At 42.9% G+C, this 27,833-nt stretch overlaps 1 protein-coding gene across 2 annotated transcripts in view; it reads left to right on the forward strand.

Annotated features, from left to right (window-relative positions):
* The window catches only part of LOC124720412 (Y-box factor homolog), a 138,809-nt gene that overhangs the window by 61,858 nt on the left and 49,118 nt on the right, over window positions 1-27,833 (forward strand). For both annotated transcript variants that reach the window (XM_047245761.1, XM_047245762.1), the window contains exon 3: window positions 19,952-19,985. In XM_047245761.1, the coding sequence (XP_047101717.1) occupies window positions 19,952-19,985 (34 nt within the window). The remainder of the gene's footprint in view (window positions 1-19,951; window positions 19,986-27,833) is intronic.

Here is a 27,833-nt window from a genome sequence, read left to right on the forward strand (position 1 = left end):
TGAGGCTTTGAGGTATCTTCTGTATGGTAACGGAATGAAGTGAGGGCTAAAATTGTAGATGGGAGAGGTTTGACTACAGTAATAAAGTGCGCGCAGGTTGCTCTACAGTAGTTAAGAGACGACTTGCACAGAATAGAAAAGCATAGTGTTTACGTAACTGTCTATAATCAGTTCAAAATTACTCTATAGTTAATGCCTGTCACTTGGCGCTACAGTGTCGGCACATCGACTACCGTTCGGTGAAAGGCGACACGCAAACGCGGCGGTTCACTTCACAAGTGCCGAAATGCTGTTAAGGTAATGGGAACGATGTTGGAAGCTGCTGCTATCAGGTATGGAGAAAACGCGATATGTTGTCCACAGCTGATCTGCGCCAGACGACGCGTTTTGGAGCTGTGAATTCACACTCTTGTCCTAACCTAAACCGATCTCTTGATGTGCATTGTCAGAGGAAACTGCGCTCATCAACCCAAGGCAAAGATATTAATGAGCCTCGCTTTGCACGTAGGTCAGTTTTAATTGCCGTGAGCGAACTCGAGGCAGAAAAAAGTTTTCGGGCTGAAAGCGAGCTGACTTCTCGCTTTTGCTACGGGCGCTGACGCGATACCGACCGATGAGCAGTCCTGGTAGAACTAATGTACAGGCTGTGGGGTGACAGGCGGATTCCAAAAGAAAGAATGATGCGCAGAAAATAATAAAGTGAATTAAAAGACGAAAACGGTGCTACAAAAGATTAAAAAGAATTAGATCGAAACCAATTAATTGAAAATAACTGGAGTAATTTTGGTAAAGATTTAAAAAAGAAAGTTTGCAGTTGGCAGTATTCGAACCGAGGTCCTATTGCACTGTAGGCTGTGGAGATGTCACTGCACTTTCGCATATACTCAGTTTATTTTATCCACGGAACAAGTTGCAACGATCGTTCTCTGCCTTCGGAGAGTTCGGTTTTACGCTATGTCGTACGAATTTTAGATACTGTACGCCTCCATGATGATAATTACATGAAGCTAAATCGTATGTTTCGCGAAAGAATCCAGGAGTCTTTGGGTAGTGGTGAGTGCTGGTAGGTAGGTAGGTAGGATGATGGAGAGGGAAAGAGAGAACCATAGGTAGATAGGTAGGATGGGGAGAGAGAGAGAGAGAGAGAGAGAGAGAGAGACCCTTTCACTCGTCGCCCCTGATTACGCAGAAGTCCCGATGATGCAGCTGGTACTAGCTCCTTCCTTAAATTTCCATTCTCCTCATCCACCCTCAGTGTGCGTAATGGCATGGAGAGTAACACGAAGCCCGTCTTCGTATTGAAGACAAAAACGTGTAGCGCCGATTGTGGACTGAGGTATTTGAAATCGGCGAGGCCGTGGAGGAACAGAGTTGTGGTCTGTCGCTTATGGTGGGGAAGTTGGCGCTCCGAGCCTGGGCGTGAGGCGTGGCTTGTCAACGATCGATACTCCGTCTCTACTCGCCTGCTTCTGGGTCGTGTCAACCTACACCTACATTTAAACTAGGTAGCTTGTAAACGTATCAGTAGAGGGAAGCGTATGCTTTTGCTTCGGGTACGCGTTTAGCCAGTGACTCCTGTGTCTCGCACTGTTAGCTGTTCCTCGTTACTCGTGCAGGGCGGAGGAATACGAGGTGACGCATTAAAGCTTCCCATGTTTGAAAGGCGAAGGAAAATTGTTACAGATAGAAACGTGGTCATTAAAAATGAGATACTATTGAAAACAGTTCGTTAACCAAGTACTGTTACGGTTTCAAATACTCCGCTCTAATGTGTGGTAATTACACAGTTGGCAATAAGATTATCAATAAAACCCCATACTACCAAAGAAACCCAGCCGCGTTTTCATAGACTGTGGAATGGTCGGTCGTTACTTCAGGCGGTATTGTCGACCAAATATAGGAAATTTTATTAATAGTTCTATCCGACGAGGTGAAAATGGGCTTGGTCACTACATATCAAAACAGCAGCACGAGCAATACTCTGCAGAATGCCCAGCAGAATTTTGTTCCCGTTTGTGTTTTTCCGTAATTCCTGCACTATTTGAATTTTGTATGGGTAGAATTTAAGGTTTCTTTTGAGAAGTGCCAGGTAATCTAAAGCGAAGCGGCGTGCGCACCAATGTGTGGGATTGTTAAATTGAAGGCCGAACTCTATCCACGTTTCCCGCTGTTGCTGCCGTCCTTGTCCGACCTAGCGGTTCTTTCCTGCGGAGATTTTCTGCGTACAGTTCAACCTACTTCCACTTTATTACTGTCACTGTTTTCCCCTAATCTGCTCCCTAATGCATTTACTGGATTTCCTTTCGTCCCTGTAATTTTAAACGGCTCTTTCAAATAGTTCAGCCACCTTGAAAAGTACTGAACGGTCTTAGTGTGAAAAATGACATCTCACTGAAAAGTCAGTCATACGAAGTGTTTACATTTATTGCTTCTGTCGTCCATTCAGTGGTGGTAGTTACGTGCAATCTCTAAAGTCTACTAGTATTAATTTTTCAGATTTGGAAAATTGGCATGGGTTGTAATAAAAGTTCCAATAGATGAAGGAATATTTTCAGCTAGTGAAATCGGAGAAAAAAAGCTTCTTGAACTTTGCCCAGACAACACACGTGTAAACTATTTTCATAAAACAGAACTGGGCATTAAGAGAAAGGTCTGTGGTTAGTAGCTATTATTGTTCGAAGAAATCAAAAGTTCGATCCGCAATATCTTGCAGGTGTGAAAGTAGTCTTCAGACTACAGTAACAATGAAAACAAAGCAAAGAACTGAATGAAATTGGTAGGTGATTTCGGATGTGCAGTGGTGGACAGCAAACTAAATAGAACAATAACTGTTGGAAATCGGCAGAACCAGACATCTCGTAGGGTCATAATTTTTTGGTTTAGTGGAAAAATTACACAGGCGTTGCAGTTGCTTAAACATGATGTAAGTCTTCACTCTAAAAATGAGTGCTAATCTTTTACAGTGCAATACGCAATCGGGCCCCACAATTTGTTTTAGGGTGTGGGATGACACCTAATGTTCAGGGGTAATGGTCTCGGAAAGGTTGCCGACTACTCCCACTGGTAATTAACTAGTGAGGCTTAAAATGCAATTTTCTGAAGGGTAAAAACAGAAGGGTCAACACGTTTCGGTCATGAAAATGAATTATTTTTAAAAATCGTTACGATTAGAATGTTGCGTTGGACTGCAATGCCCAATTATAGTTGCCAGTATTTAAATTTCTCAGATGCTAGCATTAACCCATGACAAAAATGTGGTGCAGGTAATAGATCGTGAAATGAATTCATGATCGTTTTCCTCACATAGTCCATCCACTGCGCGCACGCTGTCTTGTATCTGTGATAGTAAAATTCACATGCTGAAAATGCCTTCTCAGAGTTGTAGGTAGTTCCTGTGATAGACTAGAATTCGTTCATTGTTCATTCGTAACAGTACTCGAACTAATGATAGTACAGCAGTAACGATGTAATGGCTACTATACGGGGTGCATTCAAGTTCTAAGGCCTCAGATTTTTTTCTAATTAACTACTCACCCGAAATCGATGAAACTGGCATTACTTCTCGACGTAATCGCCCTGCAGACGTACACATTTTTCACAAGGCTGACGCCATCATTCCATGGCAGCGGCGAAGGCTTCTTTAGGAGTCTGTTTTGACCACTGGAAAATCGCTGAGGCAATAGCAGCGCGGCTGGTGAATGTGCGGCCACGGAAAGTCTTTCATTGTTGGAAAAAGCCAAAAGTCACTAGGAGCCAGGTCAGGTGAGTAGGGAGCATAAGGAATCACTTCAAAGTTATCACAAAGAAACTGTTGCGTAACGTTAGCTCGATGCGCAGGTGCGTTGTCTTGGTGAAACAGCACACGTGCAGCCCTTCCCGGACGTTTTTGTTGCAGTGCAGGAATGAATTTGTTCAAAACATTTTCGTAGGATGCACCTGTTACCGTAGTGCCCTTCGGAACGCAATGGGTAAGGATTACACCCTCGCTGTCAGAACATACACCATTTTTTCAGCAATTGCGGTTACCCGAAATTTTTTTGGTGGCGGTGAATCTGTGTGCTTTGTTCCTGGATTGAAAAATGGCATCCACGTCTCATCCATTGTCACAACCGACGAAAAGAAAGTCCCATTCATGCTGTCGTTGCGTGTCAACCCACACGGGCAGCTGTGTGGTCGTCCGTCAGCATTCGTGGCACCCACCTGGATTACACTTTTCGCATTTTCAGGTAGCCATGCAGGATTGTGTGCACAGAACCCACAGAAATGCCAACTCTGTAGGCGATCTGTTCAACAGTCATTCGGCGATCCCCCAAAACAATTCTCTCCACTTTCTCGATCATGGCGTCAGACCGGCTTGTGCGATCCCGAGGTTGTTTCGGTTTGTCACCACACGATGTTCTGCCTTCATTAAACTGTCGCACCCACGAACGCACTTTTGTCACATCCATAACTCCATTTCCACATGTCTCCTTCAACTGTCGATGAATTTCAATTGGTATCAAACCACGCAAATTCAGAAAACGAATGATTGCACGCTGTTCAAGTAAGGAAAACGTCGCCATTTTAAGTATTTAAAACAGTTCTCATTGTCGCCGCTGGCGGTAAAATTCCATCTGCCGTACGGTGCTGCCATCTCTGGGACGTATTGACAATGAACGCGGCCTCATTTTAAAACAATGCACATGTTTCTCTCTCTTCCCAAAAAAAAATTGGAGGCCTTAGAACTTGAATGCACCTCGTACTGTGGCGTGGCCAACGTGGTGGTGGTGGTGGTGGTGGTGGTGGTGGTGGTCAGGCACGAAGCCTTGACAGCCTAAAATCTTCAAATTTCTGCCATTTCAGAAGTGAGGCAAATAAAGTGACTTACAAAAGTAGGCCAAAATGTGGTGCACACATTTAACTTTGTTGATCGTAAATGGGTGTGGGAGAAGATAGGGACAGAAAGCATGTTTCGTAACAACTGTCTACCCTCAGGGTCCTGTGAAGAGTTGTAGGCAGTACTCTGTATGGGAAAAAAGTATTTAGAATTAAACAATACCAAATGTCTCATAGCCTTATTACTTCGTGGTTTAATAAAACAAAAACTAAGTGCCATTAATCCTCAGTATTTTAAAAAAGAGTGGAGGAAATGTTTTCGTCCCAAAGTTAATCGTGTTGTTGATGCGGCAAGGTGGCGGGGTTGAGCGGGTGTTACTAGCTAATTTTCTAATTTAGGGGTAATTGTCTCAGAAAAGTTGGTAACCACTGCTGTAGTGCTGCAATGTCAGCGGACATCGAATCGAGCAAAATTTTCCAAATCGTATGGCAGAACACCATCACGGTGGAACTAAGGCCGTAAAACACCTAATGGGTGACGAGCATGCGGAAGCGTGCGTTTAAACTTTCACCAGATAATACTGCTATGCTAAACAGCGCGGTTACTAATGAAGTTAGCAAAAGATACCTAAACAAATTAGTCGTATTTAGCTCTTGTAACGTAAGATAGAAATGTTCTGTGATGCTTAGTGTTTAGAACTTTACACACACATTACACCAAAAGTAGTGAAATCAAGTTAATTTGAGATAAATTATAGTACAGAAACAGTACTGCAGCAAAATAGGCGACACTTGGTACTGTGAGATACGTCGTTACTAACGGAAGCTGAAGGCCACACCTTATAATACTAATAAATCATTAGTTTAATACTACCGAAACGTCAGTGTAATCAGTCATGGTTGCAGAATAGACACGAATTATTTACAGAATAAGGGAAAAACTGGTATAGGCCGTGTTTGGGGGAGATCAGTTTGGCTTCCAGAGGAATGTAGGAACGGGAGGCAGTATTGATTTCATGACTTAACTTGAAGACCAATTAATCCTTGATCTTTAAAGAATCGAAAAACTTCAAACGTGTGATTACAAATGAATTGTTAAATATTTGGTAAGCATGCAAGTAAGGTTTTAGAAAGTTCGAAATTAGTCTGCTTGAAGTTCATTAAGAAACACTGGCTAAATGTAGTCTGGGTTATTTGAGCGACATTTTAAGCGGAAGGCAGTTTCTCACATATCTAAATATCTGATGTCGTGAAACTTCCTGGCAGATTAAAACTGTGTGACGGACCGAGACACTAACTCGGGACCTTTGCCTTTCGCGGGCAAGTGCCCTACGAACTGAGCTACCCAAGCACGACTCACGCCCCGTCCTCACAGCTTTACTTCTACCAGTACCTCGTCTCTTACCTTCTAAACTTTACGGGGCGTGAGTCGTCCTTGGGTAGCTCAGTTGGTAGAGCACTTGACCGCGAAAGGCAAAGGCACACAGTTTTAATCTACCAGGAAGTTTTATATCAGCGCACACTCCGCTGCAGAGTGAAGATCTTATTCTGGATCTGATGTGTCTCCTACATTGTCGTGCGATACAGTTTTACAGGTACACTTAGTGGTATATGTGGGTTCGTGCAACGTGAGTTATAAACCGTTTATATACGGTGATAAGCTTTTGAAATACGTTGCTGCAGAAGAACTGTGTAGATTAGATGGGGAAAAAGAGATGCCAAATTAGGTACGGAGCCAAATCGACAGACAAAGAAATTTATGGCACAATTTGATTAAAACTAGTGATTGGTTGACGGTACACATTTTGAAGCATCGTGATGTTAAATTCAGTGTGTGTGGAGGGGGGGGGGGGCGGATGGGAGAACCATGATGTAGGTTACAGTAGCTACCCAAAGATGTAGGTTGCACAGCAGCTTGCATCAAACGAATGTCAATTACGAAACGTCAAAACTGTCAGTTTGCTACTACCATTGCATTACTTAGTTGGAAATCTGGTTTGAGGCAGCTCCCCGCGCTGCAAAATCCTATCTCAACACATGGCCTTATACATTTGTAGCGTTTGTATCGGTTTAATAAGTTACGGTTGCAAGAAATTAACACTAAATATGCGCAGAACGGAAAACTGGTAGCGGACTTTGTGGAAGATGAGTTTGGATTCTGGAGAAAAGGATGTGATACACGAGGCACTACTGATAATAGGACTTAAAAGATAAAGGAAACGCGAACGAAAGTTTATAGCATTTGTAGAATTGGACAGCTTTCGACAGTATCGAATTAAACACTCCTAGAAATTCTAAAGTTGGCGTGTGTATAATACCGGAAGCAAAAGGTTATTCACAACATCAGACTCCAGTTAAGTGTCTGACATGAAAGTTAAGTGACTGTAGGCGGCATCTATCTTAATCCCAGTAATACATGCTTCTGCATACTAACATTTGTCCTTTAGCCATTTTGGCCTATCGATCTCGTCTATAGCTCATAACGTAATTTATGTAAAATTCCAATAACATGGGTATATATGTAGCTCGAGGTGCCAACTGACAATGTTATTGTTGGCATCTGAGCAAAAGTTTGACGACCACTGCTCTACAGTGTCTTAAAACGCGAGAAATTCGGCGGAGCAGCTGGCGGGAAGTGAAGGTAACTTGAAGCAGGCTTTCACGGCCAGCGCACAGGGTAGTCCGCCAGCTGTGAAGCGTTGCGTTTCCCGTGTTGCACCACGTACGTCTTCCATTTACTGACATACAACTTTGTTACATGAAAGCATCGATTGCTCGAAAGCGTTCCGGCCGAAAAATTACTTTGCGCGTCAATAGTGTAACGTTCGAAGTTACGTTGTCTCCCGACATTGCTTAGTCCTCAGGCCACAGGACGACGACGTTATTCATATGTTAAATCGTTGCTACAGAAAACCATTGGTCCGTGTGGGGCAGATCCGGAAAGAATATTCAGCTACACAAAAAACTGAATTGAATCCTGTGTCAGCAGAATCTGGGGCTACTGGCAAAGACACTGCACTAGCGAAAGCTTGAAATAACGTCGTTAGTTGATGCACCTCAAAAATCGCCAACAGGCTAGCTGTATCTGAATAGTTTATCAAACCAAAACTATTCGAGCACTATATTATTATATGGCGTGAGTCCATCTTCTGCTTTTATGGTGGACTGGACTAAATGAGGTGCCCGGAGGAATGACGGTTCATTCTTTCTCAACAGTTGAAACCAGAGAAGATTGTAAAGTTTCACGCAAGAGCCTCGAGCGAAGTAGACGTTCTAACTCAAATCTGTTCCCTTGGGTTCAGGTCAAGACTCTGGACGGTCCAATCATTTCAGAAATGCTATTGCCCACAGATCCTGCGTAATAGGATAATTTCACTCCGAGACAATCGTCTCCGAACTGTTCCTCTACTGTAATTTTTGTTCGTACAGCAATAAGGGACGTCACTCTAACGAAAAGCACCCCACACAGAAACAACACCTCGCCCATACTTTACTATTTGCAGGTAACGTTATCCAGACATTGGCCATATTGGCACAGCGTGTATTGTAGTTTCATTCGCCACTCCAAATCGGCAGTTTCCAGTAATCCATTTTCCAGTGGCGTCGCTCTTTACCCCACCTCGAGTGTCGTTTAGCTGTCACTGCAGACGTGTGTGGTTCACGCGGAGCTGCTCGACCATTGTACTCAATTTTCAACTCCTTACTCCCATCGGGCTAGCTGGACTCCTGGCAGCATTTTGCATGTAAAGAGTGGTTCTTCTCGCTGATCTCAAGTGTTAACAGTACATGGTCTCCCCCTGCCCCGGTCTATCTGCGTTTGTTCCATGGTGTTACTGCTTCACAATTGTATAACCAGCAGCTTTAGAAGGGATGAAATGCCCCTGATTGTTTTCTTACTCAGTTGACATGGTGACGAGTCTACGGTTCCCGCTTTTAAGTTGCGGTGTCACTGACCAGATAACCCAATATCTAGAGGTTTATGCATATATCTGCAGGCATATATGCTGATAACAATAATTACTTAATGGTTAAGAGTAAAAGATACTGTCAATATTATGATATTGCTACTCTTATCTATTTGGATTACATACGATCGATAGCAGTAATTAACTCTGAAGTTACGAAGAGGAGCGATCTATACGGTGTCTGGCAATTCCTGTTATAAACTTCTAGGACTCGTAGAGGAGAGTATGTACATATTATTTTGAATAGGTACCCATGTCCGGAAACGTACAGTTTCCGTTCTACAAAGTTTTCGGTTCAGGCATGTAACGCGTCCATGACTAAAAATGGAAAGAGAAATGTCTGCAAGTTGCATGTCCTGGCATGCAATAGCGTAGACACGGCGACATGTACTTGAGGGATCGTATGCAAAGGTTAATTTACGAGAATCCTGTGGATACAGAGGAAGATCTGCTAGCACGGTGTGCGCTAAACTTTTACATGTAGTATCTAGTGCAGCCGTTCAGTCGAGTCGTTGACTAATTAACGTATTGGCGCGTTCTTCCGTAAGTGTGGTGTCGTCCTCAACGTAAGTCTGTTGCTTCAGTAGCTGTCCTCAGTTCGAAATTTGTAGAGGAAGGGTTGCAGGAATGAATACTGCAGTTGTTCAAAATTGACTAGATGGAAATAAATTTTAGCAATTATCAGAGTTCCGTGTGGATCAGTTCTTAAGCGCCATACTAAGTTTTATATACTTAACGAAAAGCAGCTCCAGTTGATATGTATACGTAAAATCCACGATCGGTTTACAAGCTACTTCAAAGTGGATATTTTACATAATACGACACTAAAAACTGTGTACAAGAATACAAAAAATAACTTGTATTCGATGGCGTTGAACTAGTCATGCAATTTTTAAGAGTAAACCTCTATGTGACTATATTTCTTTCGTGATAACCAGATTTCCGGTTTTGTCCCATTAGTGTGTATGTGAACACCAGCGGTACTATCATAATTGTCGTCCACTTAAAATTGGTATAATTGGATATTGGATAAGGCAGCAGAGTCTTGGTTTGGCGTAATTAATGAGTAATACATTCCTGTCTCCTGTAAGTGCCATTCCAGATAGATCTAATTCCGTTATTTAGTATTACTTCCGAATTTATTTTGAACTCGCATTAATGACCGTGATTTCATACAATTGTTCATATTCTCTGAACCAAAAGGAAAGTAAGATAGCGGGACAAGAGTTCTCGTGTAAGTACGTACGTAATCACTTTCATTATCGTGAATAAAGTTCAGTTAGACGACTGTGCAGTTGCAAAAACTACAAATGAGTGGGCATTTACAGTGGCCATAAGTAATTTACTAGTATTCTTCAGCGACAGCGAGTCGTGCCAGTATGGCAAAGATTCAATTCAGCGCCTAAAATTTATCTGTGTAGTTACTTAATTTCTGGTCAGCACCAAACGTAAAGCGTATTATGTATCACGCCTGATTTGGTGATATTCATTTTGCAGCTAGTGGTGATGGCAGAAACGTGTGAAGTGTAAAAGGTGCTTGAATAAAATGGCGATCTGTACCTAATATTGGCTGCCACATTGATTCTAGAAACCTTCCTAAAAGATTTGTGTACCAGTGTTCGTTACTGTCGTCATTTGCTACAGTTGGCCCGAGTAGCACGGGTAACGATACCTTTCTCGTGTACGAGAGTAGGAAATCAAAGGCTATAAATAAACCCGCTGGGAAGAAACACTTGGCAGGAAATGTCACTGCTGTGTAAAACATCAGAGCGGTTGGCTAGAAAGAACAAATCTTCTAACTTGCTGTTCGGAAAATTGTAAAACAGCTATTTCATCAAAAACAGGCCTATCGGTTCTTGCATTGGCCCTGGCCTAGATACCGGTGGCTTAAAGTTGTCTTGTGAACCGAAGACACGGCGAGGTCGCGTGAGTGTTGGGCGCCTGTTCAGTGTATCCCCCCCCTCTCTCTCTCTCTCTCTCTCTCTCTCTCTCTCTCTCTCTCTCTCTCTCCCTCTCTCTCCCTCCCTGCTGGCGCCCCTAGTTTATACCTACCTCATTGTAATGCCTTTGTTGTAATAGAAAAAATGGCTCTGAGCACTATGGAACTTAACTTCTGAGGTCATCAGTTCCCTAGAACTTAGAACTATTTAAACCTAACTAACCTAAGGACATAAAACATCCGTGCCCGAGGCAGGATTCGAACCTGCGACCGTAGCGGTCGCGCGGTTCCAGACTGTAGCGCCGGCAGTAATATAAAAGTTAGCTTTTTATTGCTATAGCTCCTATTGCTTTCCACCAATTGTTACACTTTCTTCGTAGTGTTACGTAATGTTCTTTTAAATCTGTCGTCAGTTGAACGTAATGTACAGTATGTAGGATGCCTGGTTAGCTGTAAGAGCGCCTGATGGCTCTAGACTAGATGAACAAATCGATAAAAATTTTGAGATACTCGGCATAGCCTGTTCGTACAATTAAAACATTAATGTTCCATCCTCCAAAGCGAGCGAAGACTGCAATTCCTATGAGCTTTTGTGCGCTGTTAGTCCACGAAAATAGTGTGCGTGTACTGAATACTGCCACGAAAATCTGTGGCAGCATATTGAAGAATGAGAAGCTAGTGGAGCTAGGCAACTAACACCAAATAAACTGTGTTTTGTTTGTAACTGAACTTCACAATTAACGTATAGTCACTTCTGGGTATTTACATACTACCATTGCGATTTTCAAATGATATTGATATGACACAATAGGCCTTTCTTGCATGATTATTTTGCAGCAATATCGATTGGCTATTCTGAAATGTTTTGCAGACGCTATTTAATGACAGATTACTGCGTAATCTGAGAAGTCGATTACAGCTGTGATCTGCAAGTTAATTTTCCTTGGTCCACTTTGAGGATGCCTTTCCGACCGGGATGATGCGATGCGTTATGGCTATCACATTGCCACCACACGAGCTGCCCCCTCCCCCCTGCGTTGTTGAAATGTGGAAGGATAAAGATTGCGACATGTTCTTCTCGGCTTTCCACACAATTAGACGTACCAGCTGCTGCCTTGCGTTGTTGCTGCTGTTAGTTGGCAGCAGCAAGTCATATAACATTACTGAAGCGATTCCTAAACGCTAACAGTACACCTCGTGCATTGGAATCTGCGCCTCGTAGTGTAACTTCTGTTAATTACATGACACAAAAGTTGGGTATAATAGCAGTGTTTCCATCAGCAGTACATTAAAATGACTTGATGTAACGGTGGTTAGACTTACATGATTTATCATTATGGTGAATTAATGGACATGGATAAATTAAATAGGACTAGTTTTAAACAATAGGCCTATGCAATATGCGGTAACTCGTAACGCGACTTCGATGATGATCGGAGAAAACTTCACGAAAACACCTTCGTTAACTACGCCCTAGTCGTAGCTCAAAGAACGTAACAAGAAACGTAGAGGTGAGGCTTCAGAGGCAAAATTAGGCCAGGGTAATTGTACCGTCGGAGCTCCGGCATGCCAAACGGGTTTCACATTATTACAGAACTTTGTCTCCTTACGCGAATAAGGGACTTCATGGCGGTTTGTGGTTAACATTCTTACTTGGAATGTGTGTCTCTACCTACAGTAGCTGCTCCAGCGAAGGCGGTATACATTAAAGTAATGTTTTAGTAGTAATCGCAGTGCCAAAGACAATGCATCACTTGTGCGTTTATCTGTAGAAATCACTGTGACAGTTTCCTTTTCATTAAAATTTCTGGGTTTGACTAATACCTTTCACATACAATTTTAGTAGGCTTTGTAGTGTGTTATGAATTTGTCGTGTCGCATAATGCTTATGAAAGAATATTGAGGTTTTAGTGTCTCTCCTACTCACCTATATCTGTGCAGTTGGCTCTTCCAAAAGCATTCAAACAGTAAACATTTAGTGTTTCAGGTCCCTAGCATTCACCTTCGAATCTGATAACATGAATTTACTGTTAAAATACCAATTCTATATTATCAGTGAAAACTCAAATTTGTAATCCGATGCATGCAAGGAATGTATTTTAGATCGCAAGACACTGCAGAAAGTCAAATTTACTCTTGTATGTGCTGTACTCGGAAGTTTAAGTAGTACATTGATAATTTTTAGATTAGATTGAGACCATCCATTCGAATGCGCATCTAAATGACGGTTTTCCACATTTCAAATTCTTGGTTGTCTTTAGCGAAGAGTTTTTCAGCTCTGAACAAAAACAGGAATGTTCCTCTGTCGCAATCTGCGATGTAAAGTCATATATTGCAACGAATTCGTCCAGTAATACTAGAGTTAGTACAGTAAGTACAAACTTCCTGGTTAATAGCCACTGCACGTGAAAAATTAAATACTTAAAAACAAAAGGTGTCCCTAAATTCAGACTTGGACACAGTTCAACGAATTAATGTGCTCAACGAAAAGTCAGCCAGCCAATAGATTTGGGTGACGTTGCCATTATCAGGAAGCGGGTACATTTTTCGTCGGAAGCGAAATGTCATTGTTAATTTTTTATTTCGCGTTAAAAGCATGAAAGTGTTTTGGTGGGACGGTACTGCGTAACGTTAATTTTTGTCTTTTTCTGCTACGTCGCTGCACTACTGTTGCAGTGCTACCCCTTCCCGAAGTGTTGGTGAACATCAGGTAGAGCGCGACGGCCATATTGCGAAGCGGCCGATGGTAGAGCGCTCTGACGGCGAGTTCAACGACCTAGCGGCTGCGTTGCCACGTGCTGGTCTCGTGGGTCGATACGACACGCGCCGTGCTTGGCAGCTCTTTGTCCGTGCTCGTTGCTTGCCAAAGTGCCCGCTCACACGAATAGACGGCTGTTGCAAAAGGGCGCTGCGGCCTTTATTGCTAATTCAGTATCGCAGTAGTCATGCATGCACATACTCGTCAATGAAAACACCGTGTAGTTTCCTTCTAAGATTGTCAAAGCCTTACCTGCCATCTAAAATTTTCTCGCAATTACTGAAATACCTAGCAAGTTGCCAAATATTACAGTCTTAGAAACAGTCCTTTCGTGATAGTTTCACCTGTGCGAAAATGTGGAATATAACTCGATTCGGCCAGCTGAACTTACTCAATAAGATGATTTGGAAGTCTGAAAAAGTAATTAGTAAACAGGTTTGCGCTTTATTTGCAACCGGTTCTGCGGCCTTTTCATCCCAGATAATCGGAGACTGTGCTAACGTAGTAGATTGATTCACAGTCCTGAGAGTCAAAAATTCTCCAGGTCGTTAGACACTGCTGTCTAACGGAGATTTGGCACTCGCTGTAACACGAAACGAGCTCAACGAGGGCCCGGAGAACGAGAGCGTAGACCGTGGGAGCGGGATGGAGGTGGCGTCAGTTCAGCAGTGGATGACGAAGTAGTTAGATTTCGCTGCAAATGACTGGCTACATTTGCTACTCGTAATATCCGTTGCATTAAGCTTTGGCCTAATTTAAACATCCGTCTTGTGTGTCTGTATGTGAATTTTTTTTAGGAGGCAGCGGCCCCTGGCTCGATACGGCCGTAGAGGGGAAAGTTCTCATAAAGGAGAAACGTTTCAGAATTTGTCCCCGTAAGGGAAAAACGTTGTAGCATAAATTTCTTGAATCGTGCTTGGCCACGCAGACGCACCAATCTGGTATCACTTTTTTAAAAAGTCAGCTGCCACAAAGTGGGGCTGTTTTGTTCTTTGGGGGGGGGGGGGGGGAATTTATTAACTGTTCCATCTCCGAAAAATCTACATTCTGTCTAGTACCTATTTTAATAAATATGTTGAACAGTCTATCCATTAGTTGAGTTTGTATTTGTGCATATGTTTGAGTTATTCTACCCACCATTACCTTGGATATCTTCTGCAAAGATATGATAGATAGTTTTTATGAGGCACTCAGTGATCTAGTTGTTAGAGTAAAGGACAAGGACAGTGTTCTGCTCATGGGTGATTTTAACGCCAGGATTGGAAATCGAACAGAAGGGTATGAAAAGGTTATGGGTAAATTTGGAGAGGATATGGAGGCCAACAGGAACGGGAAACAACTCTTGGATTTCTGTGCCAGTATGGGCTTAGTAGTCACAAACTCCTTTTTTAAACATAAGAACATTCACTGGTATACTTGGGAAGGCAGGGGAACCAGATCTGTCATTGACTATATAATAACAGATCAGGAATTCAGGAAGGCTGTGAGGGACACACGTGTATTCAGGGATTCTTTGATGACACTGATCATTATTTAATCTGCAGTGAAATTGGGATTGTGAGGCCAAAAGTGCAAGAGGTCAGGTTCATATGTAGGAGGATAAGAGTGGAGAAACTTCAGGATAAGGAAATCAGGCACAAGTACATAACAGCGATTTCAGAAAGGTACCAGTTAGGTGAATGTAGTCAATTACAGTCATTGGAAAAGGAATGGACAAGGTACAGGGACACAGTACTAGAAGTGGCTAAAGAATGTCTTGTAACAGTAGTGTGTAAAAGTAGGATGAAGCAAACAGCTTGGTGGAATGACACAGTCAAGGCAGCCTGTAAAAGGAAAAATAAGGCGTATCAAAAATGGCTACATACTAGAACTAAGGTAGACAGAGAAAGTTATGTTGAAGAAAGAAACAAAGCCAAACAGATAATTGCAGCATCCAAGAAGAAATCTTGGGAAGACTTTGGAAACAGGTTGGAGACTTTGGGTCAAGCTGCTGAAAAACAATTCTGGAGTGTAATTAGCAGTCTTCGAGAGGGAGGTAAGAAGGAAATGACAAGAATTTTGGACAGGTCTGGAAAACTGCTGGTGAATCCTGTTGATGACTCGGACTGATGGAGGGAATATTTTGAAGAGTTTCTCAATGTAGGTGAAAATACGATCAGTAATGTTTCAGATTTTGAGATAGAATGGGATAGGAATGATGCTGGAAATAGGATCACATTTGAGGAAGTGGAGAAAATGGTCAGTATATTGCAGTGCAATAAAGCAGCTGGGGTGGATGAAATTAAGTCGGAACTCATCAAATACAGTGGAATGTCTAGTCTTAAATGGCTACACAGGATAATTGAAATGGCCTGGGAGTCGGGACAGGTTCCATCAGACTGGACAAAAGCAGTAATCACACCAATCTTTAAACATTGAAACAGAAAAGATTGTAACAACTACAGAGGTATCTCTTTAATCAGCGTTGTGGGTAAAATCTTCTCAGGTATTGTTGAAAGGAAAGTGCGAGTATTAGTTGAGGACAAATTGGATGAAAATCAGTGTGGGCTTAGGCCTCTTAGAGGCTGTCAGGACCAGATCTTTAGCTTACGGCAAATAACGGAGAAGTGTTAAGAGTGGAACAGGGAATTGTATCTATGCTTTATAGATCTAGAAAAGGCATATGACTGGGTTCCTAGAAGGAAGCTATTGTCTGTTCTACGAGATTATGGAATAGGAGGCAAACTTTTGCAAGCAATTAAGGATAGATAGTCAGGCAGCAGTTAGAGTTGACGGTAAATTGAGTTCGTGGTTCAGAGTAGTTTCAGGGGTAAGACAAGGCTGCAACCTGTCTCCACTGTTCTTCATATTATTTATGGATCATATGTTGAAAACAATAGACTGGCTGGGTGAGATTAAGATATGTGAACACAAAATAAGCACAATTTTGGTAAACATTTTTGGAATGCAGTGATCAATAAATTGTTATATTTAGATTAAAGTTCAGTCTTGATCACGTGATCAAGACTGAACTTTAATCTAAATATAACAAAATAAGCAGTCTTGCATATGTGGATGACTTAGTTGTGATGGCAGATTTGATTGAAAGCTTGCAAAGTAATATTTCAGAGCTAGATCAGAAATGTAAGGACTATGGTATGAAGATAGCATCTCCAAAACGAAAGTAATGTCAGTGGGAAAGAAATATAAACGGATTGAGTGCCAAATAGGAGGAACAAAGTTAGAACAGGTGGATGGTTTCAAGTACTTAGGATGCATATTCTCACAGGATGGCAACATTGTGAAAGAACTGGAAGCGAGGTGTCGCAAAGCTAATGCAGTGAGCACTCAGCTACGATCTACTCTCTTCTGCAAGAAGGAAGTCAGTACCGAGACTAAGTTATCTGTGCGTCGTTCACTCTTTCGACCAACTTTGTTGTATGGAAGCGAAAGCTGGGTGGATTCAGGTTACCTTATCAACAAGGTTGAGGTTACGGATATGAAAGTATCTAGGATGATTGCAGGTACTAGTAGATGGGAACAATGGCAGGAGGGTGTCCACAATGAGGAAATCAGAGAAAAACTGGGAATGAACTCTATAGATGTAGCAGTCAGGGCGAACAGGCTTAGATGGTGGGGTCATGTTACACGCATGGGAGAAGCAAGGTTACCCAAGAGACTCATCGGTTCAGCAGTAGAGGGTGGGAGGAGTCGGGGTAGACCAAGGAGAAGGTACCTGGATTCGGTTAAGAATGATTTTGAAGTAATAGGTTTAACATTTAAAGAGGCACCAATGTTAGCACTGAATAGGGGATCGTGGAGGAATTTTATAAGGGGACTATGCTCCAGACTCAACGCTGTAAGGCATAATCAGTCATGGATGATGGATGATGACAAAATCTGACTAAAATCACCTCAAAAACGCAGTACAAAGTTGTATTTTTATATCAGGAAACAGTTTAAACTGAAGAATGACATTTATTTGTAGAGATTTTCTAAATTGTACCACAAATTTGCAATCAATGTGTTATTTATCAGTGTAAAATCTAAAGCAGCTGTGAAGCTTATTTTCTGGGGGAAAATGGGGCAACTTTGCACCAATAAAAATTGAATCAAAGTAGCTCCACAGTATTTTCATCACTTGTAAATGAGCCTAGACTCCGCCGATATTCAGTTTAAGTTCTGAAACTGTAAAAGAATGCCTGAAATCCCGAATAAATTGAACTACTACTTCCTGGGTCTGCAATCATTGATGTTGGTTCTTTGCCTGCCACTAGACATCGTTCCATTCATCACTGTCAAGTGTCTTGGATCTCCATTCTCTGGCACCAGTAACTTTCTAAATCTTGTATGTCACCCGAGTATCAGTCTCGGTCTTCCCCTGCTTCATCTTCACTAGAGGGCCGATAAATTTCAGGCAGTTTTTTGTAATGAACTTCACGATTTCAAGATCATCGTACAATCTGTGAAGTCAAAATTATTTAGTTTGTGCAATGCTCCATCATTAGTTGTGCCATAGATTTTGTGTAACGCCTTTCATTCAAAACATTCTACGAGCTCTTCACACAGCTGTCACTGTCCAGGTTTCTGAGCCATATGTTAACATTTTGTCGTTTTGAACAGATTCAACTTGGGTTCAGCCCATAACAGCATTTATTAGCATGTCTTATTTTCATACTTTCGTTCTGTAATGTTAAAATTGTTCCCAGTTAGATGAATTGACTAGCAGATTCTATTTGTGTCTGGTCAGTTTCTAACATTGCATTTAGTTCTGGTTGTATTATTCACGTGTATTTGGTTTTATTGCTATTCACTTGCAATCAAATTTATATTGCAACTGTAACCAGTGCCCTTAGCTTCTTTAGCAGCTAGTTATGTCCTTGCACTAACATCCACATCAACTGCATAGACCAGAAACTGCACTATTCCTTTGTATATTGTGCCTGGTGTGTTGATCTGAGCTGTCCTTAAGAAATGGAACACTTCCTTGACATACAAAAGCAGCCTTTAAACCAGTACCGGTAAACAACTTAAATTCTTGATAGAAGTTTACATGAAGACACAGTTGAACTTGTGTGTAACTTGTATATCAGATCCGAACAAAGGTCACTGTTAAGCATTAATGCCAGAAATTGTGCATATTAGAAATGTGCAGTGATGTTACTGTTCTGTTTCAAGTTAAAAGATTGGTTTATTCTTAGACTATTTCTGTATTTTTAATTCCAAAAAAATAGTTAAAGCAATGACTTTCTGTAGTACTAATGTTTCACCTAAGGCACATAATAATTTAGAAGCCATTGTAATTTGTTAAATTGTCATGTGGTGGTACAGTTCGGGTAACTCTAGAACAGCTAGTTCCAGAATTCAGAGCAGTAAAGCAAGAAATGTAAGTGGGTTACATAAATCTATTAATGCTGGGTATGTAGTAACTACTGCGTCTCAGCATTATTTGTTCAAAATAATAAAACCTTTGTCTCAACTGATTGTTCAGTTCACAAGCTCTATATGAATGAGAAAAATGAGCATGTAAAAGTTTTTTTTTCTCTGGTAATGGACGTGTATAAGCAGTAACTTGCCAACATGTTAAGTGAAACAGTGTGATCCATGTTTATTAGTCTTGGAATGACTCTTATAGGTCTGATAGCTACTTCTTGGTAAATAATGGCAATTCAGTTGAAATAGGCTTTTGGTAAGAGAAGGAATCAAACCTATCAGTTTATTTGGAATTATAATTATGTCCTTACAAGATATACTACATAGTGGGCCCAGAATATAAAAATAAATGAAAAGCTAAATATTTTTGGAGTTTAGTTATGTGCACGTCAGGAGTTTTAAAATTAGTTTTGTTAGTTCAGTAACCCAGTATATCTGCCCTTGTCCTCTCATTGTGGATTTAGTGAGCAACTTGTGACTCAACTTATAAAAAGGAATTTCGGGTTACGTTGCATGTGATGACATTACCTTAGTACAAATCCTGTAAGTGGGCTGGGAACAATACACCACATAAAATTTCCTCTTACCTCTGGAACTGTTGCTTTAAAGTGTCATCAGAATTTATGTGATATGTTACACTAGCTTATTTTAAGCATTTGTCACATCTCAGTTTCACAGAATAATCTTCTCTATTTCAAAGTTGACAAATCAGTTTGTTTGAGATGTCTTCTTGGATAGCTGTTGATTCCACAATCTACCACATGGTGACCATCCACCTGAGCCAAATCACAAAATTGGAACTTAATCTTAAAAACTCCACCTACAGTAAGGGACCACTGGTACATAATTAGAGCACATTTGTACTACATAAAATTTGCTACTGACAAGCTGTTGCTTTCTGTTGAAACCAGTGGTTTCATTACTGACTGGATGGGTGAAATCCTACGCTGTATAGGGAATGTGACATTATTTTTAAGGTTGCACAGTATTTGTGTTGTAATTTGTAAAACTTCTCCTACTTAGAAAATACGTATGTGATAGAAGCTATTTTTTTTGTTCCAGAAATGACACCAAAGATGACGTTTTTGTCCATCAAGTAAGTAAAATTACTTTATAATTACATAGTTACCTTCTTAGTGGAGATTTTAATAAAATGGTAGAAATAACCACCTGAACTGTAGCATGTTCAGAACTTCGCAGCCTGTTCTAGGTTCTCAGCCAGTTTCAAAGTTGTCAAACTTCTGGTGAAAACATACGTCGGTAACAATTAAAATACAGGCGTTCGGAAGTGTGGCAAATATATGACCCAGTTGGTAATATTGTGAATAACTTCTGCTGAAACATAGCTCCACTTGCAGTAGACAAGAGATGAGCCTAGTGCAGTGGTACCTGAAGACGGGCAGATAAAGCTGTGGGGACAGCTCACTAATAAGCCAGGTGTGTGCCATAAATTATGGTAAAATGCACACTACTGAGAGTTAAAATAGTGAAATTTGTTAGATGCAGAACAATACCGAGCACCTAGAATATAGAGTCATTCCACGGCACGTGGTGTAGAGGTTCCCGCAGGACTAACACGTATTTCGACGAACTTTAACTGGTACATTTGTACGTACCCCCGAGGGGCTCACCACTCTTCGGTGTGTTCGAGCTCGGCTACGGCAGGGCTCCAGCCTTCGCAGCATCTTTTCCCTTCTGTGCTGTACGTCTGTCCTCTCGCTATTCTTTTTCCCTTACCTCGGTAAGCGCGTCTGGGGTGTTATTAGAAGGTCGAGCATCGTCTGTCACTGACCGGCCGAAATCTAGTGTTACCTCTCCGATTGGGGTGTCATTGCTGTCAGTCGGGTGCCGAAAGAGCTTCCTCCTCAGTGCCCACCCGCACTCTTTTTCTCACATTTGATAGAGTGGTGCTCTCGTCAAAGATCAAGGCGGGCTATGAAATTATCACAGTCCAGCCGTACATTCCGAACCTGACGTGCTGCTGTCTGTCATCGTTTCGACCGCACTATAATGTTCCCAGCCAAATACGTAACCTGTGGTAGGGATGTGCACTAGGGCGACCGTCCGCCTCCTCCCTGCCGCATCGACTGCGACGGCGGCCGTGCTTCCTCCTTTCGGGATTGTCCCGCGTATCTCGACGAGCGGATTGGCCGGGAGATCCGGGCGAAGGGAAAAAATGCCTTTTCCGGTCACCCTCGAGGTATCGGCTAGTCGCAAACCCCGCACTCTCCTGTCTGACGTAGCCACACAGACACGTTACCTCAAATTCAGCTCCGAGGTTGTGAAATTGCCGGGTATCGAGGTAGCGTCGATGTCCCCCGTCCGGCTGTGCCACGAGGCGTCACCGTTCCCTCAAGGGATGCAGCCACCAGCTTTACAACCGGAAAGCCGGAAAGGACAGTAGTACTCCCGTTAAGACTTCCAGCTGAGCGACACCTTGGTCTTCCTCTGCTAACCGTAGGCTCGAGAAGCCCGACAGAGACAGATAGTCTTCTCCTTCACTGACTCGCCATGTAATAACCTTAGCCCGGCTGACCTCCGTGTCGCCGGTGCCTACCGCTGACTGTTTTTCTGCGTCGGACTCCGGACGGACGGCACGAGCGAGCTGTTTCCGTGGACCTTGTGCAGCGGGATCCTCCCGCGTCTGTGCCCTGTAGCGGCGGGTCTTCGCTGACGGTCGTTCGGCAGCCACTGAGGTGACACCCGTCAATTTCTTCCTCCTCGTGACACTCCTCCGGTGCCACATTTGCGGCCTTTGGTATCGCAGAGGATTTACAGCTTCTTTTAGCTTCGCAGTGTCCCCTTGTACTTTGTCTTCGGGAAATAAAATTGCATCTTCACAACCTCTTTGAACTTACATTTCTTCCCATTTTATTTTGACCTTCCCCGAGGCCGGCATTCCGTCTCGTGGCGAGACTTGCTGCTCGTACGTGACGTTCGTAGTGAACCCGTCTCCCTGGCTTCGAGCTGTTGCAGTTCGCCTTCTTCCTTCCCCACCTTACATTTCCCTCTGTACCATTTATGTCCCTCTGTCACTAGATGCCACCAGGGCAGGCTTGCTTCAGCTTATTGGGCAGCTACCTCACCCATTTCTGAGTTCTTCGGGATAGCAAAAAAACTAGTTTGATTTCATTCACTAGTTCTTTTAATAGTTCCACATCTTCCTCTTCTGTGTGGGCCAACTTCAGACTGCTCTGTGGGACCGAGATCCGTTAGCCAATTTCTGGCCCAACAGTAGCAGATGATGTCATTGTGGACCCTGTCGCTATCTCCGACATCTCGGACTGCCATTTTGTGTCAATTTTGAGCTCTTCCCACTGCCACTCCGCCTTCCTCCGTCGGAAACGGGTGTGCTTCGTGCGGCTACCTCGAGTCAAATGAGCGTGCTGCAGCCTGCACAGCGGATGTACGTCACTGATAAGGTGGGCGCAGCAGGAAGTAGCGCGCTCTAAAACTGCAATGGCGGCACCGGAAGTTCTTTTTTGAGCGGATGGCCCTTAGTTAAAACTAAAGGGCGATCCACCGAGCTTTAGCGGTGGCAGAGTGAAGCTAGTTAAAGGTCACCCGCCAATATGGCGGCGCACACAGCCATGTAGAATATCCACCCACCTCCCCAGGGGTCAGAACCCCTGCAACCCACAGTAGAAAAAGATGCTTCAGTAGCTGATTAGTATTTTTATTTTTTTAAAAAAAAATCTCACGGGGTAGATAAGGATGGTTCTCTTTATTAAGGATGATAATACACATTAACATCACCTTGAACCTTAATATATTTTGTCAAAACACCATCGATCTTGATCCATATATTAATCCTCTCATTAACATTAACACTTCTTCTGTTCCTGGTGTACAATGAAAATGGCTTATCGGTTAATACAACAGCAGTACCATAATTCCTATCGCCCTTAACTCCTGTAGAGAAGAAATTAATTTTCGCACCAACAAAAGTTATTGGGCCTGTAAGTAGCTCTTCTTGCGCTACATTATTCGGAGTCATAGAAAAAGTGTCCACATGGCTGTGCGCGCTGCCATATTGGCGGGTGACCTTGAACTAGCTTCACTTGGCCGCCGCTAGAGCTCGGCAGATCGCCCTTTAGTTTCAACTAAGGGCGATCCGCTCAGAAAAGAACTTCCGGCGCCGCCATCGCAGTTTCAGAGCACGGTACTTCCTGCCGCGCCCACCTTATCAGTGACGTACATCCGCTGTGCAGGCTGCAGCACTCTCATTTGACTAGAGGCAGCCGCACGAAGCACACAGCCATGCCGTATCGGAGGAGGATATATACAAGAAGATCAAGAATGCCAGTTTACAAGACGGTTGATACTTTTTCTTCAATGCTTAATAATGTAGCCCAAGAAGAGCTACTTTCAGGCCCAATAACATTTGTTGGAGCCAAAATTAATTTTTCATGTACTACCACTGAAGTTGTTACTGGTAATGGTTGGTTAACTGTTGCCATAGTACGAGGTAGTGATAAGCCTTTAGAAGGGTTGGAGGCTCTCTATGACAGATATATTGTTGCTTATCGTACCTTCTCTATAGGAGTTGAGGGCAATAGGAATTATGGTACTGCTGTTGTATTAACCAATAAGCCATTTTCATTGTACACCAGGAGCAGAAGACGTGTTAATGCTAATGAGAGGATTAATATATGGAAATACGGGGTGGTGGCGGGAAGGGCATCCGGCCACCCCTTCAACTAACATTGCCACATCCGATTAATCATGCCGACCCTGCGTATCTGTGGGAAAAACGGCACAAGCGAAAAGAAAAGAAAAGAAAGTTTTGGCAGAGGACACATTTCCTGGATGTTAACATGAAGCTACGATTGTACCCATACCTAAGCCCAGAAAGACCTCCCCCATCTCATCACCAGCTGTGTTTGCGAGGTGATAGAAGGTATGACTCGTGCCCAACTGGTACGGTGGCTAGTCTCGCAATTTACTAACGACTACACAGTGCGGTGTCCTGCAGTTGACCATCTTGCCACGTTGTCCGCACATGTCCTGAAGGATTTTCTGTGGAAATCCCAGGCTGTGGCTGTGTTTTTCAATTTGGAGGAGGACTAAGACACCTACTGAAGGACTGGTATCCTCCATACTCTTTACATGCGGGGCTTTTGTGGCCAGCTGCCCTGTTTAGGAATTTTTAAGACAGTTTTCAAGGTTCGTGTGGGTTCTGCCTTGTTGGACACCTTTATCCAGGAAAGCGGTGTGCCTCAGGGTTCCTTCCAGAGTGTCATCTTTGCTATTGCCATTAACCCTGTAATGGCCTGTCTCCTGCTGGGCTTCTCCAACTCCCATTTTGTTGACAATTTGCCATCTATTGCAGAGGGGGTGTACTCAGCATGTCCTCATAGTCTTTTCTCCTGGAGCATTGATAATGGCTTTAGTTTTTCCGCTGACAAAACAATTCGTTTGGCTTTCTGGCAATGCAATTGGTGTCCCCCCCCCCACACCACCACCACCACCACTACTACCACCACCACTACTACCACCACCACTACTACCACCACCACCACCACCACCACCACCACTACTACCACCACCACCACCACTACTACTACGGCACGTCCATCCATCTGACACCATCTCAACACTATGCACTATTGTGGTATCAGTTTGGTCGTGGGTGCCTATTACACTAGACCAGTTGGGCCTATATGCTGAAGCTACTGAACTAAAACTGTCATACTGCTGTGATTTTTCTCCTCAGCAAGTATGCATACCATTTGTCTGCCATGCGTGGGCACCCATCCCGTGCAACCTCCTTTGACGGTTCCTTTGATAGCCATTATGGGGCGTGTCCCTCTTCTGTTACCTACTGGAATCCGCTTCGGCAACTACGACGGCTGCTTAACTTCACACTACCTGTAACTTTACCGGAGGGTGTGAACCCTTCGCCACCTCGGCCTCGTGAAGCGGCCCGTGTTAACCTCGGCCTTCGTTCACTTCCTGAGGACACTACTCCAGCCTCACTATATTACCTTCAGTTCCACGACCTTAGCATGGAACTTTGCGATAGTACCTTTGTGTACAGTGATGGCTCTTGGACTGACAGTGGTACTAGGTGTGGCTTTGTCATTGGCACCCAGGTCTTTAGTTATTGGCTTCAGCCACACTGCTCAGTATCTACAGCCGATCTCTTTGCCCTGTAGTAGGCCACAGAGTACATTCGGTGACAGACTTTTTAATTGTCCTCTTCGCAAAGTCCCTGTTCGCTGTACACGGCCCATCCCTTAGTGCAGTGGGTCCAGGAAAACTCACTCGCTCACTCTCGGTGGAGCCACTGTGATGTTTGTGGGCTTTCGGCCGTGTCGGTATGCCGAGAAATGAGGCTGCTGCCGAGGCTGCAGTCCTCGTACCTCGGTGCACTAATTCGTCTGTTCCCTCAAATGATCTCCCTGTTGACAAATGTCGAGAGGCGGTGTCACTTTGGCATTGCCACTGGTCCTCGCTTCACGGGAATAAGTTATGGCTTCTTAAGCCTCTCCCAGCCCTCCTGCCGGGAGGAGGTAATTTTAACTAGGCTGCGTATTGGCCACTGTCTTTTTAGCCATCGTCATTCGGTAATTGGTGCTACCCCACCACTTTGTACACATTGTGCCCAAGTTTTAACTGTCCTCCACTTCGACTTAACCCCAATTTTCTAACATTCTAAATCTGAGTTAATCAGCCGTTCTAACAAATGACGTACGCCCTGCCAACCATGTTTTACTTATCTGTCAAAGCAATATAGGGATGGCCATTTAATTTTTTGTTTCCTACCTCTGTCTCAGTATGGCGTCTTTTGTAGCCCTTTCTTCACACCCCTGTTTTTAGCTGTATACACTGTCAGTAGGTATTGATGTATAGTTGTTTTTTAACGCGTGTCATTGTGTTCTGTTGTTTTGACTTGGGTGCATATGACTTTTTTTCCCTCACTAAAACAAAAATTTGTACACGGTTACAGTGAACAAGGGTAATGTTTAATTCAGTACTTAGTGTCGTTTTGAAATCTGTCATCAGCTCACTGTACCCTGGAGTGTTCAGCAACTGAGAAATATTTCCATAAATACTTTCTTCAAAGAAATCGACCATCTTGAGTGGCTTTTAGCATTCTCTTATGTGAAATAATTTCGGGAGAAACTACCAATAGACAATTTGAAGTCGGCCAAAGAAATCTGCTAGGAAATTTGTAACAGTGGCAAAGATGGATATAGTCAGCCCGCTTTTTCAAAAACTCAAATTTAATGAGTTACATTTCACAGTTCTTTAATACCTTCTGGAAATGCAATATGAATTATCCTGATGAATAGTAAGTGAGCTGGTCAGAACTTGAAAAAGTACAGAAAAGGATTGTGAATCGTCATGACATATTTCAGCCAGTTTTTCTGTTGTAATAAAGGGATCAGACTAGTTACAAACTTCAAAATATAACAGTACATTACGAAGGCACTGGATATCACGATGATAGAATTCTTGCAATACAGCTGTGACACCCATTCTATAAACAACTTTAAAGTTTTATAGCATTGCATGTGAATTTTGCTGAAGTCCGTATCAGTCGGCCAGATGTTTTTGAAGGATGAATTGTTAATGAACTTTGAATGGTTTTTATGCTGATGTCCTAGTGGTGTGAAGTATAGCCTATTTCCTGTTAGGTTTGTGGTTTATGTGCAACGTAAGTGTACTGATGGGAAAATTTTGTGTGTTCCTGTGGTACATGGTGGCTTAAGCACAGCCAGTTTATTTCAAAGTGAGAAAACAAGCACCCCACTCACTATGTGGGGATATGCCTGAAGCTGTGAAACAGCAGCTATGAGTGGGTTTCTTTACCAAAGGATCCCAAGCCTGAAAATAGTTTCCACAGGGCCTGAAGCTTGATAGTACATTTAAATGTCCCTGGTCAAAGCTATGATTTACTTGCTATGTTAGTTACCTACCACCTGAAATAAGTTTTCTTTGGAAGTGATGCAGGAGACATCTTAACACAATCACTGAGTGAGTGAAGTACTCACAGTAATATACTTGTTGGGACTGTACCCGTAGGTGGCACTACAGGAAAGCTGGGACGTGTAAGTGAAAATAGTAGCTCTTTACAGTAAATGCAGGGTGTATATGCCCTCAAATATGGAAAAAGTCTGGGAAATTTCTAGAATTCTAGGAATCTTTCATTGTTTTAGTTTCCTGTTAAATATTTTCAGTTTTTACTGGTAAGAACTGATAATCCTACCAAAGGATTTTACTGTATCCCACCACAGCAGAATAATACTGCAGCAATAAACACAAACGAGAGACGAGTACTAAAATAAAACTTCAGTTGCTAAGGAAATGGACCATTTACAACAACAAAACACAGTGCACACGAGGGTGTCTGCCAAGTGTATTTCATTCCTTTCCACAGTGACACTCCGCAGTTCACTAGACGTACTGAAGCAAATTAAATAGTGCGCAGAAAAGTGTGGGAGGAAAACGGACTACTCGACTAGCGAGAACTGCCGAACTACTGTAGCCCGAACGAGTGAGCGTTGCGCCTAGTGTGATAGGAACAGCACCTCGGGTGGCGTGGCTGGCTGCACCGCCTGGTGACCTAGTGTAATGAGGCCCTCAGGCACGGCAAAAGGGGAAAATCGTGAAGCTGGAAGCAGCACTGAAAGAATGCCAGAAGTTATTGGACACGCAAGTGAATACTGAAGATTTAGTTTGTGTGGTTCTCGTCGTCTTGCAATTTGGGACACCAGTTCTGAAGCTTACAGTAATAAGCAGTTGAAACTAAATGCTTGGAATGAAATTATTTGTTAACTTCTACTGGATATTGAGCAGCAGTTCTCGGTTGAGAGGAATAACCTTTGTAAGTATTTAAGCATTATATTTATTCGTGAAGCCTCCCAAGTATAATGTTACCGTCATGACTACAAGAGTCTTCCTCTCCCTTAGCCGTTCCCTTTTCATTAAAAGCTTT

This window comes from Schistocerca piceifrons, chromosome 11, assembly GCF_021461385.2.
Source record: "Schistocerca piceifrons isolate TAMUIC-IGC-003096 chromosome 11, iqSchPice1.1, whole genome shotgun sequence".
Classification (NCBI taxonomy): domain Eukaryota; kingdom Metazoa; phylum Arthropoda; class Insecta; order Orthoptera; family Acrididae; genus Schistocerca; species Schistocerca piceifrons.